The sequence below is a fragment of the Salmo salar genome, chromosome ssa03, assembly GCF_905237065.1.
Source record: "Salmo salar chromosome ssa03, Ssal_v3.1, whole genome shotgun sequence".
Lineage (NCBI taxonomy): Eukaryota > Metazoa > Chordata > Actinopteri > Salmoniformes > Salmonidae > Salmo > Salmo salar.
The window spans coordinates 58390484-58405040 of record NC_059444.1 but is presented as its reverse complement, the minus strand read 5'-3'; the positions used below and the strand labels follow the sequence as shown (position 1 = coordinate 58405040).

Sequence of the window (14557 nt, the reverse complement as noted above, 5' to 3'; positions counted from 1 at the left end):
AACTGTACAATCACAATATAAGATGTGCAGAAAGATGGCGGCCTTATTAATATGTTTTATATTTCGTCAGATATAGTGTTCTATCCGTATGCATGTAATAGAGGGATACAGTTATAGCCTACTAAAAGCATGCACACAGTTTGGTAGTCATTAAGAAGTGCATTCACTCAAGCATTGCATTATGGTAAAGAAATATTGTGTATCTGCTTCTAGACATATTTATTTAGGCTATTTCCTGAAAAGTGGTTGAGTGGTTCCCTTTTAAAAGTAATATGAACTGAGTAAAAGCCTCCTCATCCTCATTTCAACCAAACGTGAAGGAGGAGGCGCAAAATGATTAAAGAAGGGACTTCAAATGAATTGTGATGCTACATTTGAAAGAGGGAATTAAAGGGAGTAGACATTTTGTGTTTTTCGAATTTGTGATTTTGGTTGTATGTTTTATTTCTTAGAAGTATTAGAATGATGTTTGTAATCCAGGGAACGTGCAGATTTCAAATTGACATCCAAATTCAAAAATTATTTCAAGTAAGGATTTTATTTATTTTATGTTCCATTTGTGACATTCTTTACTCAATTCTATTCTGATAAGATGTGATCGATTGTAGGACATACAGATGTAGGATATTAATTTGAGCCAGTTTGCTACAGCAGGAAAATAATCCTGCAGCAACAGGAAATTTTGAATTATTATGTGGATTATAATTAATGGACATTTTTGTAGGGGTTGATACATTTTTCATTAGGGAAAATCAAGTCGGAAATTTCAAAGTGGAAATGACAAATTTCAGAAGCCTTTTTACACCTCAAATTATCGACAAGTTTTAAGTGTCCTGCATTGTAAGAAAGTTATCCTGCAACAGGGTGATCGAATGAAGATCCTACATCTGTATTTCTTTTATAATTTGGCATGCTGAAGCTAGATTTTGCCAAATTGTAAAGTAGGTTGGTTTCTGGATTTCTTAAAAACAAGAGAGCACTTCTGAAATGCCATTCATGCCAAGTCAACTCTGCCAAGATAATGTAATTATGTAGGCAATGTGACGTTGTGTTATACATATTAGAAAATAACAACTGGGTACTTAGTGTAAGAAAAAGAAATGAATAAATGTTAACAATCAACCTTTTTTGTTTCTTATTGTTTATCCTTATTATTTAGGTCAGAGATTAGCAACTTTGATGAGGGTGGAGGCCACAAAAAATCGGAACTCATCATGAGGGACCGCAGTGGCTTGCCAGTCTGTATATCCACGTCCATACCCACACATAAAATCAGAACTGGCCCTAGCTTTTGGGGGGAAATTTTGATGGGACCCCTCACCTTGCGAGCAAAACATTTTAGCGGCCCCTCTGTTGACAGCGGAGAGAAAATGTTGCTGTTTTAAAGCAAGTTTGCGGCAATTCTTCACATTTTTGCCATTGGGCGGAGAGAAGATTTTGCAATTGTATTACTAATTTCATACAATTCTATTCATTTTGCCATGGGGCACTAAGGTATTCCCAGAAGATAATTGAAACAACAACCACCCGAGCCACTGCCTGTTCACCCCGCTACCATCCAGAAGGCGAGGTCAGGGCAGGTGCATCGAAGCTGGGACCGAAAGACTGAAAAACAGCTTCTATCTCAAGACCATCAGACTGTTAAACAGCCATCACTAGCACAGAGAGGCTGCTGCCTATATACAATCTTGAAGTCATTGGCCACTTTAATAAATATAACACTAGTCACCTTAATAATGTTTACATGTCATCTCATATGTGCAATTGAAGTCGGAAGTTTTTACATACACCTTAGCCAAATACATTTAAACTCAGTTTTTCACAATTCCTGACATTTAATCCTAGTAAAAATCCCTGTCTTAGGTCAGTCAGGATCACCACTTTATTTTAAGAATGTGAAATGTCAGAATAACAGTAGAGATAATTATTCATGTCAGCTTTTATTGCTTTCATCACATTCCCAGTGGGTCAGAAGTTTACATACACTCAATTAGTATTTGGTAGCATTGCCTTTAAATTGTTTAACTTGAGTCAAACGTTTTGGGTAGCCTTCCACAAGCTTCACACAATAAGTTGGGTGAATTTTGGCCCATTCCTCCTGACAGAGATGGTGTAACTGAGTCAGGTTTCTAGGCCTCCTTGCTCGCACACGCTTTTTCAGTTCTGCCCACACATTTTCCATAGGATTGAGGTCAGGGCTTTATGATGACCACTCCAATACCTTGACTTTGTTGTCCTTAAGCCATTTTGCCACAACTTTGGAAGTATGCTTGGGGTCATTGTCCATTTGGAAGACCTATTTGCCACCAAGCTTTAACTTCCTGACTGATGTCTTGAGATGTTACTTCAATATATCCACATCATTTTCCCTTCCTCACGATGCCATCTATATTGTGAAGTGCACCAGTCCCTCCTGCAGCAAAACACCCCCACAACATGATGCTGCCACCCCCGTGCTTCATGGTTGGGTTGGTGTTCTTCGGCTTGCAAGCCTCCCCCCTTTTTCCTCCAAACATAAATATGGTCATTATGGCCAAACAGTTCTATTTTTGTTTCATCAGAGGACATTTCTCCAAAAAGTACGATCTTTGTCCCCATGTGCAGTTGCAAACCGTAGTCTGGCTTTTTTATGGTGGTTTTGGAGTAGTAGCTTCTTCCTTGCTGAGTGGCCTTTCAGGTTATGTCGATATATGTCTTGTTTTGCTGTGGATATAGATACTTTTGTACCAGTGTCCTCCAGCATTTTCACAAGGTCCTTTGCTGTTGTTCTGGGATTGATTTGCACTTTTCGCACCAAAGTACGTTCATCTCTAGGAGACAGAACGCGTCTCCTTCCTGAGCGGTATGACGGCTGCGTGGTCCCATGGTGTTTATACTTGTGTACTATTGTTTGTACAGATGACCGTAGTACCTTCAGGCATTTGGAAATTGCTCCCAAGGATGAACCAGACTAGTGGAGGTCTACAATTTCTTTTCGGAGGTCTTGGATGATTTCTTTTGATTTTCCCATGATGTCAAGCAAAGAGGCACTGAGTTTGAAGGTAGGCCTTGAAATACATCCACAGGTACACCTCCAATTGACTCAAATGATGTCAATTAGCCTATCAGAAGCATCTAAAGCCATGACATCATTTTATGGAATTTTCCAAGCTGTTTAAAGGCACAGTCAACTTAGTGTATGTAAACTTCTGACCCACTGGAATTGTGATATAGTGAATTATAAGTGAAATAATCTGTAAACAATTGTTGGAAAGATGACTTGTGTCATGCACAAAGTAGATGTCCTAACCGACTTGCAAAAAACTATAGTTTGTTAACAAGAAATTTGTGGGGTGGTTGAAAAACGAGTTTTAATGTCTCCGACCTTAGTGTATGTAAACTTCTGACTTCAACTGTATATACTGTATTCTATCTATTGCATCTTAGCCTATGCCGCTCTGTCGTTGCTCATCCATATATTTATATATTCTTATATAAAGAACGTTCCTTTACTTAGATTTGTGTGTATTAGGTATTTGTTGTGGAATTGTTAGATATTACTTGTTAGATATTGCTGAACTGTCTGAACTAGAAGCACAAGCATTTTGCTACACTTGCAATAACATCTGCTAACCATGTGTGTGACCAATAAAATGTTATTTGATTTGAAACTTGGATGTCATCCAATGAGATGTATTTAATTTGTTCTTGTTATTCAGAATAATTTCCAAGGCATTTGGTGAGCAATTACTATCTAAATGTGGGATGGGAGGCAATTTTCCTCATACATCTTAAGGTAAACCTGAAAATAAAGTAATATTCTGGTATTGTGTTTAGACAGGAAGCGGTAGCAGAGTTTAGCATTCATTTATAATGGCGATGGGCGGAATTATATCCAGGCAGAGCGGTCGACGGTGCTCGTGCACGTGAAAGCCGCTCAGCCGAGGCGGAGAAAATAAGAATCTACTCTAGTTGGGCGAACTCCACTCCAGCCAATCGCTTACAGTCTGGAAATCCCTTAAGTGTTGTTAATAAAAACGGCCAATAAATGCTCTGGGACATTACTGTTAGGTGGTGTACACACATGGTTATGATGAACCCAGGTATGTGACATGTATGTACCAAAACTGTCTTGGTGAATCAATAACAGCCAAGGTAAGTGGGAAATCATGTTTTTGTTGTATTTTGAGTAGACTATCACTTTAAAACAGTGGTTCTCATCCAGCTTGTCTCAATATTCACATTGCGAAAAAATAATTGCCAAAATACAATCTGGAAAACTATTTTTGATGCTATATTGATAGTAAATGTAGCAATTATATGACAAGGGAACAACATTCCCACCTCTTTCATTGTCAATAATTAAATCACTGGTTTGAGAGCACAAAATCAACCAAAATAGCGCTGCTAATAGCTCTATATTTAAAATACTGTGATTGAAGAAAACATTTTCAGAGATTAAATAATAAAAAAAATGCAAGTTCCGTATTTCTTCACACTTTCTACCTGGTGTAAGTCGTTTATGTTCAGACTGGTGTATTTTTCATTTAAAAAAAGAAATATATTTTTTGGGGGACTCAAAACACCCAATACCCATTCGAAACCTCCTGCGACCCAAATTTGGGTCGGGACCCACCAGTTGTGAATCGCTGCTTTAAATCATGCCATGAAAAAAAAATGATACAATACTTTATTGAACATTTATATTTTGTTAAAGTGATAGTTTCTCTCATACTGCCTTGTGTCATGGCAGCAGGCTATTTTATTGTAGGCTATATCAAGTGTTGCTATATGTCAGGTCAGGATACAGAGAAACAGATTATTTAAATGGGTTTAAATTAGAAGTGCACAACTGCAATCATCGAAGGCCACAGTCCTGCTGGTCCTTCTTTTCTCCCTGGCACTTACAGTAATTGATCCGATAGTGTAATTGATTGGTTGTGCACCCTATATTGCCAATATAAGCCAAGCAGGTAAAAGTCATGAAAAGTGTCTCATGTCTGAGTCTCGTGATTTTAGGTACCTGGCGTCAGTGGAGGTCTTTGTGCTTGTCTTCTCAGCAGGGATGTGTGCAGACATTTAAGGCTGGTCCAGGTGCTCAAACAAAAAAAAGCTGCATCAGATTCTGACTCAAATCAGGGACCCAGTTATTAGTACCAACTCTAATGTCTATGTAATGTAAACACTTGGTCATGTGTTGCTTTTATTTACCATGGGTATATATATACATCTGGAGTGAAAATGTAATTTGAACAATAAATAGTGGAGAGAAGTAGAAATAAAGAGAGGTACTGCAACACAAAGTGCAAGTTAGTCGCTATTGAACTACTGCTATACTTTGAGTTTATGTCAAGTTACATGAATAGTTGAAATATGTTATACATACGTTATTGGAAAAAATAAAATCAAAGACGTTCCTTTACAGTTCAGTTACTGTCTTTATGTCTGTAATTATGTTTTTGCAAGCACTAGCCTGGCCTATGATGTAGCCTGGACGATTTACAAGAGTGGTCTCTGACAGGGCTGGTCTTTGACAATACTCTGATTGATTTACAACTGCGTTTACGAGCCGAGTCCATTGATCAGTGGAGAGAATGATAGCAATATATGAAGCGAGATGAACGCATGCTGCGCGCGCATTTCCATCAGACGACGGAAGTGCACAGCAGAAACATCGAGGAAAAGCGTCAAGGGAGTGAAAACGAAGCAGAATTAGTCAATGAGAGAGAGGGGGAGAGGGAGGAGAGGAGAGAGGGAGTAAGGAAAAGAAAGGAGAAAGCAATACGGAGGCTGCAGGGTTGCTCGGTCGAGGTGGACGTGGCGGGTCCGGTTCAGTTTGAAGCCAAGCAACTGTGGCGACAGCGAGCCGAAGGCTAAAAAAGCCATGAATCGGAGAAACCGCAGGTAGCTATTGCTAGCTTGTTGTTTTTTTTATATACTGATTTCCTTCTTTTTCCACCTCTTTCCTCATATGCCAGTGTGTGAATGTGCATGGCCCAACACAGGTTTCGTAATTCGACACAATTTATTTAGTTTAACGACACTTGCCTAGTACTACCTGCAAGGGTTCAGGATGCACGCTCAAGGTGAATAAAAAAAGTAGCTAGTAACAGTACAGTATAGCCGTCTCACTTTCTTTCCTTCCTAGCTACATGTCATCGAGCTAGTTAGACGCATCTGTAAAGCTAGCTAGCAGCATCGACGTTAGCGATAAACAAGATGGCCACTGGCTAGCTAGTTAGCTAGAAATGGCATCTTGCCCTGTCTTTGTATGATAGTAGTCAGCTGGTAAACTGAAATGTCTTTTAAAAATTATGCAAAGAGTTGGCTGGTGAAAAAAATCCCCTCTCCGAAAAGTTTGTGCTGGTTGTAAGCGCTTCATATGTCACCCAATAGCTTGCTTATTGCCATCCTCAACCAACTGGCTGAGAAAAAAAATCACCGCCAGATTCTTGCAGCCGACTAGTGCATGATGTGCGTGGCGGGTTTGTCATTCTACCTAGCTGGTCAGAACATGCAGGTATTGCATGAACACTCATGTTGAAGGTAACATTTAAAGTCCTTAATTTTGGTAGCATGTGATATTTAGATTTCAAGGCGAGTTATTGTATAGTCATCGAATTGATGAGCATGAATGTTGTGAAGTTAAGAAGTAGCCAAAACTATTTCAGGACGTTTGGCTGCCAACTTCTCACCAGCCATCATTAAAACTTTTCGAGATACAAAATACAAACAGTTCTCGAAGTTTGCACATCTCTATTGTCATTGCACGTTTGTGTTTTCTCATACATATAGCTTGCTTGTCACTAGTTATTGTGAGTCTGTGTAGTTATCTTTTTAGTATTCTGTGTGCTTGTTTTATTTGTGTAATTATAAGCCAATGTTATGAGTTGACAGACCTGTTATTTTTTTATTACTTTCCCAACTAGGCCTATCAGTTACATTACCACTGCTATATTCTAATTGAAGTGAGGCCTGTAGAAGACAATGGGTTATATTTTTAAACTGAATTATTTCATATCCCTTGTCTTCTTTCATTCCAGGGGCTTCAAAGATAGGTTTTGCTCCTAACCCAAGGAAGAAGGCTTGGCATCAGAACAAGCTGTACTGTCAGAGGGACACTGAAGTGGACCAAGGCTCTTTTCAGGGCAAAGTAGTACTATTCTCTGATCCATTACGGGACTAACTGGAGACGGGTGCTTAAGGACTCTGCAGCCATGGCAGAGTTAGAGACAGAGTGCATTACGCTAGGACTCGACACGCTGCATGCATCAGAGTGTGGCTCGCCACCGCTGGATCCACTTCGGCCTGAGTGCACCTCGCCAACCCTCCACCTGCTCTCGTCCGACTGCAGTACACCCACGCTCGGCACGCTGGCGGCAGAGATTGCAGAGCCCATGGTCATGCTGCCCTGCGTGAAGACTGAGCCCGCAGACGACCTGGACCCCATCCGCACCGTGGACCTGTCAGAGATCCAGCCACTGAGTACGGCGGAGCTGGGCCACGAACAGATCAAGATGGAGATCAGTGGGTTGGACTACATCAAGTCTGAGCACCACGTCCACGACCTCCACTGCTTCCACAGCTCCGAGTACGAGAGCGACTCGTATTCTATGAAGTCTCACTACGAGCCCAGCCTGGTGTTCGACTACATCACCCACGTGTCCGACAGCCTGGACTACATCAGGTCGGAGCAGCACGCTGACCTGCAGTGTTATTACACCACCGAGCTCGGGGCCATCAAGACTGAGTACGAGCCCAACCTGATGTCCAGCCACATCAAGACCGAGATGAGCCTAGAGTCCATCCACATGGCAGAGCTCCGGACCGAGCTAAACAAGCTCAGCCATGACGGGGTCATGGAAGGCCATAGGCTGGACAACGAGTTCCCTGGTGCAGGAGGCCTCTACGAGCTGCAGTCCACCCATGCTGGCAAAGGCCCAGGTCACACAAGCACGAAAGGGCATAGCACAACTCCACGCAAACCTCGTAACCTCAGTGGGGAGAAGCCTTTCTCTTGCACCCAGTGTGGGAAGAATTTCAGCACTCTGGGGAACCTCAAAACACACCAGCGCATTCACACAGGAGAGAGGCCGTATACCTGCTCGCAGTGCGGCAAAAGCTTCGGCCAGGCAGGGAACCTGAAGAGGCACCAGCTCATTCACACAGGTCAGAAACCCTACATCTGTGCCCACTGCCCCAAGGGCTTCACCAAAGCAGATGACCTCCGCTCACACCAGCGGCTACACACCGGCGAGAAGCCCTTCTGTTGCCTTCAGTGTGGGAAGAGCTTTGGGCAGTCCAAGGAGCTCAAAGCCCACCAGCTAAGCCACACCGGAGAGAGGCCTTTCTGCTGCCAACACTGTGGGAAGAGCTTCACCAAGGAAATGAGCTACCACAATCACCTGCAGATTCATACCGGCGAGAAACCGTACTGCTGCTCTCAGTGCGGGAAGACATTCAGCAACTCGGGGGTCCTTAAAACACACGAGAAGATACATTCCGGGGTGAGGCCATTCGGCTGCACACAGTGCGGTAAGAGCTTTGGCCGTTTGGGACATCTTAAAGCACACCAGCAAATCCACACTGGGGAGCGACCTTTCGCCTGCCTCCAGTGTGGGAAGAACTTCAGCCAGTCAGGCCATCTCAAAGCACATGAGCAAATTCACAAAAGAGAGAGATCAGACATGAGCAGCAGCAGCTCCAGCATCAGCAGCAGCAGCAGTGGTGGCAGCAGCAGCCGCAGTACTGATAGTAGCTAAATACCTTTAACCTCTTAAGTATTATTCCTTTTTTTATATAAATACTATATATATATATATGTTTTTCCTTACACTTTTCTTACGTTTTTCATACCTTTTGTGCTTTTTGAGTTATGTTCTTTGGGGGTGAACTTGACTGATTTGCTATTATGCAAATGTCTGTATGTTGGGATCAGTGAAGTTACTGAGGGACTTATAGAAAACTTTGTATCTCGTCTGGTCTGTGTTGTAGTGAGTGCCATTCCAGTTTCTTTCCAACCAGAAAAATCACTTATTGATAACATGTAATTCCTAAACCATGTACTGGAATTCATTATTAAAGAAACTAATGCAACACCAAATCTCACCTTTCTTTTGTCTCGTCCTGAAATATGATCCTGAATTATGATATTGTCAACCGGAGCGGCAAATGAATCTCTTTACTAGAACATTGGTAACAGTTCAAGACTGAATGTTGCACCCTGAATGTTGTACCACAATTGCACACTACTCTATCGCCACTATGCTCATTATTATTGACGTATACAGAGCTGAGAAAGTAGTATAGATACTGGTAGCACTGTAGTAAAAATGGGTACTGTAGTATTTTCATTGTAAAAAAGCTGACTCACACACACTCCCATATGTTTGTGATCACCATCACTTCCCTGCTAGCAGTGGTGGAAAAAGTACCCAATTTTTGTACTTGAGTACAAGTAAAGATATCTTAGTAGAAAATGACTAAAGTGAAAGTCACTCAGTAAAATACTACTTGAGTAAAAGTTTTGGGTTTTAAATATACTTAAGTATAAATTATTTCAAATTGCTAATATTAAGCAAATCAGAGGGCACAATTTTAATATATTTTACATTTATGGATAGCTAGAGGCACACTCCAACACTGACATAATTTACAAACGAACCATGTGTGCTTCATGAGTCTGCCAGATCAGAGGCAGTAGGGATGTTCTCTTGATAAATGTGTGAATTGGACCATTTTCCAGTCCTGCTAAGCATTCAAAATGTAATCAGTATTTTTAGGTGTCAGGGAAAACATGGAGTAAAAAGTACCTTATTTTCTTTAGGAATGTGGTGAGGTCAAAGCTCTCTAAAATATAGATAGTAACATTTTACATTACATTTTAGTCATTTAGCAGACGCTCTTATCCAGAGCAACTTACAGTAGTGAATGCATACATTTCACACATTTTTTCCCCCGTACTGGTTCCCCGTGGGAATCAAACCCACAACCCTGGCGTTGCAAACACCATGCTCTACCAACTGAGCCACACGGGACAGTAAAGTACAGTAAAGTATAGATAACACAAATGACTTTGGTACTTTATGCCACTGCTTGCTAGGTATGTGATTTCATGGTTGTTTTTACAATTCTTAGTTGTAACAGACACTTTATTGCACACTAGTACTATGGCACTATAGATATGTTTGCTCTGAGATACAGAATTAAGATACCAGTAACCACAGACAAGGTCAGTTGATCATTTTAATCCTCCAACCACCAGCAGCACTGTTAGGTTCACACTATCATTGATCATTTTAATCCTCCAACCACCAGCAGCACTGTTAGGTTCACAATATCATTGATCATTTTAATCCTTCAACCACCAGCAGCACTGTTAGGTTCACAATATCATTGATCATTTTAATCCTCCAACCACCAGCAGCACTGTTAGGTTCACAATATCATTGATCATTTTAATCCTCCAACCACCAGCAGCACTGTTAGGTTCACACTATCATTGATCATTTTAATCCTCCAACCACCAGCAGCACTGTTAGGTTCACAATATCATTGGAACAAATTAAATGGACTTTTACACACATATATCACACTTCCTGAGTATTATACCTTTATAATAGATTCACTAGAACTCACACTTATGTTTAAGATGTAACAGGTTTATCTTGAAAATGAAGGGAATTCATTTTTTTAGAGAAAGAATAGCTTGATTAGTTAATTTAGTTGGGTTGACCCTTGCCATGACTAGAACCTCATTCGGTGTGTGACTAGGTATGGCATGAGACCACCTCGCCATCTCCTTTATCACAGATACCACCGTGGAGCTGCTACTGCTGCAAGACAAACAGGAGAGAAGGTGAGTCACAAACCTATATCTTGTATTTTTCATTTTTAAAAAAAAGTTTCATTATTTATTTTAAAATATTTTCCCACCACATTGATTCTCCTCCATCCACCATGGTCACTGTCTTGCGTTGTGGTGGAGGAACTTCCACCGATGTTACTGCAAGACAAATAAGATTGCACCGCTACACAACCTACAGCATATCATCAATTTTAAGTCCAAACAGTTTTCCCACTTCAGGTCCAGACTAGCCTCTCCATCCTCCATCGTAGTGATCACGGTCGTGGTTCTGGTGGAGGATGACGACATTCTGCTGTTACTGCAAAACATATAAGAGAAAAGTAAGTAAATGAAATTAAAATACCACAGGGCATCAAAACCTTCATTACTGTAATGTAATTTCACTTCAAACATTTTCCCACCAAACATTTTCATCACCTCCTTCGATAGTACCTCACTCTGTGTAGAAAAGTGTGAACATCAATCAAAAATCGAATGACAAGATAGGACTGTTAGGAGTTGGATCATATAAATAGAATCTATCCAATTATTCTAGTTTTATGAATTACCGAACAGTAAACACAGGGTTTGTGTATATATATATATATATATATATATATATATATATATATACACAGTTGAATTTGGAAGTTTACATACACCTTAGCTAAATACATTTAAACTCAGTTTTTCACAATTCCTGACATTTAATTCTAGTAAAAAATCCCCTGTTTTAGGTCAGTTAGGATCACCACTTTATTTTAAGAATGTGAAATGTCCGAATAATAGTAGAGAATTACTTATTTCAGCTTTTATTTCTTTCATCACATTCTCAGTGGGTCAGAAGTTTACATACACTCAATTAGTATTTGGTAGCATTGCCTTTAAATTGTTTAACTTGGGTCAAACATTTAGGATAGCCTTCCACAAGCTTCCCACAATAAGTTGGGTGAATTTTGGCCCATTCCTCCTGACAGAGCTGGTGTAACTGAGTCAGGTTTCTAGGCCTTGCTCACACACACTTTTTCAGTTCTGCCCACACATTTTCTATAGGATTGAGGTCAGGGCTTTGTGATGGCCTCTCCAATACCTTGACTTTGTTGTCCTTAAGCCATTTTGTCACAACTTTGGAAGTATGCTTGGGGTCATTGTCCATTTGGAAGTCCCATTTGTGACCAAGCTTTAACTTCCTGACTGATGTCTTGAGATGTTACTTCAATATATCCACATACTTTTCCTTCCCCATGATGCCATCTATTTTGTGAAGTGCATCAGTCCCTCCTGCAGCAAAGCACCCCCACAATATGATGCTGCCACCCCCGTTCTTCACAGTTGGGATGGTGGTCTTCGGCTTGCAAGTCTCCCCCTTTTTCCTCCAAACATAACGAAGGTCATTATGGTCAAACGGTTCTATTTTTGTTTCATCAGACCAGAGGACATTTCTCCAAAAAGTACGATCTTTGTCCCCATGTGCAGTTGCAAACCGTAGTCTGGCTTTTTTTTGGCGGTTTTGGAGCAGTGACTTCTTCCTTGCTGAGTGGCCTTTCAGGTTATGTCGATATATGACTCGTTTTACTGTGGATATAGATACTTTTGTATCTGTTTCCTCCAGCATCTTCACAAGGTCCTTTGCTGTTGTTCTGGGATTGATTTGCACTTTTCGCACCAAAGTGCGTTAATCTCTAGGAGACAGAACACGTCACCTTCCTGGGCGGTATGACGGCTGCGTGGTCCCATGGTGTTTATACTTGCGTGTATTGTTTGTACAAATGAACGTGGTACCTTCAGGCATTTGGAAATTGCTCCCAAGGATGAACCAGACTTGAGGGGGTCTACAATTTTTTTCTGGGGTCTTGGCTGATTTCTTTGGATTTTCCCATGATGTCAAGCAAAGAGGCACTGAGTTTGAAGGTAGGCCTTGAAATACATCCACAGGCAAACCTCCAATTGACTCAAATGATGTCAATTAGCCTATCAGAAGCTTCTAAAGCCATGACATCATTTTCTGGAATTTTCCAAGCTGTTTAAAGGCACAGTCAACTTAGTGTATGTAAACTTCTGACCCACTGGAATTGTGATACAGTGAATTATAAGTGAAATAGTCTGTCTGTAAACAATTGTTGGAAAAATGACTTGTGTCATTCACAAAGTAGATGTCCTATCCGACTTGCCAAAACTATAGCTTGTTAACAAGAAATTTGTGGAGTGTTTGAAAAACAAGTTTTAATGACTCCAACCTAAGTGTAAGTAAACTTCCGACTTCAACTGTATATACACTACTGTTAAAAAGTTTGGGGTCACTTAGAAATGTCCTTGTTTTTGAAAGAAAAGCACATTTCTTGTCCTTTAAAATAAGATAAAATTGATCAGAAATACAGTGTAGACATTGTTTATATATATACACTGCTCAAAAAAATAAAGGGAACACTTAAACAACACAATGTAACTCGAAGTCAATCACACTTCTGTGAAATCAAACTGTCCACTTAGGAAGCAACACTGATTGACAATACATTTCACATGCTGTTGTGCAAATGGAATAGACAACAGGTGGAAATTATAGGCAATTAGCAAGACACCCCCAATAAAGGAGTGGTTCTGCAGGTGGGGACCACAGACCACTTCTCAGTTCCTATGCTTCCTGGCTGATGTTTTGGTCACTTTTGAATGCTGGTGGTGCTTTCACTCTAGTGGTAGCATGAGACGGAGTCTACAACCCACACAAGTGGCTCAGGTAGTGCAGCTCATCCAGGATGGCACATCAATGCGAGCTGTGGCAAGAAGGTTTGCTGTGTCTGTCAGCGTAGTGTCCAGAGCATGGAGGCGCTACCAGGAGACAGGCCAGTACATCAGGAGGCGTGGAGGAAGCTGTAGGAGGGCAACAACCCAGCAGCAGGACCGCTACCTCCGCCTTTGTGCAAGGAGGAGCAGGAGAAGCACTGCCAGAACCCTGCAAAATGACCTCCAGCAGGCCACAAATGTGCATGTGTCTGCTCAAACGGTCAGAAACAGACTCCATGAGGGTGTTATGAGGGCCCGACGTCCACAGGTGGGGGTTGTGCTTACAGCCCAACACCGTGCAGGACGTTTGGCATTTGCCAGAGAACACCAAGATTGGCAAATTCGCCACTGGCGCCCTGTGCTCTTCACAGATGCAAGCAGGTTCACACTGAGCACGTGACAGACGTGACAGAGTCTGGAGACGCCGTGGAGAACGTTCTGCTGCCTGCAACATCCTCCAGCATGACCGGTTTGGCAGTGGGTCAGTCATGGTGTGGGGTGGCATTTCTTTGGGGGGCCGCACAGCCCTCCATGTGCTCGCCAGAGGTAGCCTGACTGCCATTAGGTACCGAGATGAGATCCTCAGACACCTTGTGAGACCATATGCTGGTGCGGTTGGCCCTGGGTTCCTCCTAATGCAAGACAATGCTAGACCTCATGTGGCTGGAGTGTGTCAGCAGTTCCTGCAAGAGGAAGGCATTGATGCTATGGACTGGCCCGTCCGTTTCCCAGACCTGAATCCAATTGAGCACATCTGGGACATCATGTCTCGCTCCATCCACCAACGCCACGTTGCACCACAGACTGTCCAGGAGTTGGCGGATGCTTTAGTCCAGGTCTGGGAGGAGATCCCTCAGGAGACCATCCGCCACCTCATCAGGAGCATGCCCAGGCATTGTTGGGAGGTCATACAGGCACGTGGAGGCCACACACACTACTGAGCCTCATTTT

At 41.8% G+C, this 14557-nt stretch overlaps 1 protein-coding gene across 1 annotated transcript; it reads left to right on the top strand.

The window, feature by feature from the left end:
* Nucleotides 1-5592: 5592 nt before the first annotated feature.
* LOC106600811 (gastrula zinc finger protein XlCGF57.1) lies at nucleotides 5593-9082 on the top strand. Its single transcript, XM_014192507.2, has 2 exons — nucleotides 5593-5883; nucleotides 7023-9082. The coding sequence occupies exon 2, from the start codon at nucleotides 7197-7199 to the stop codon at nucleotides 8739-8741; it is 1545 nt and encodes a 514-aa protein (XP_014047982.1). The 5' UTR covers nucleotides 5593-5883; nucleotides 7023-7196; the 3' UTR covers nucleotides 8742-9082.
* Nucleotides 9083-14557: the final 5475 nt, after the last annotated feature.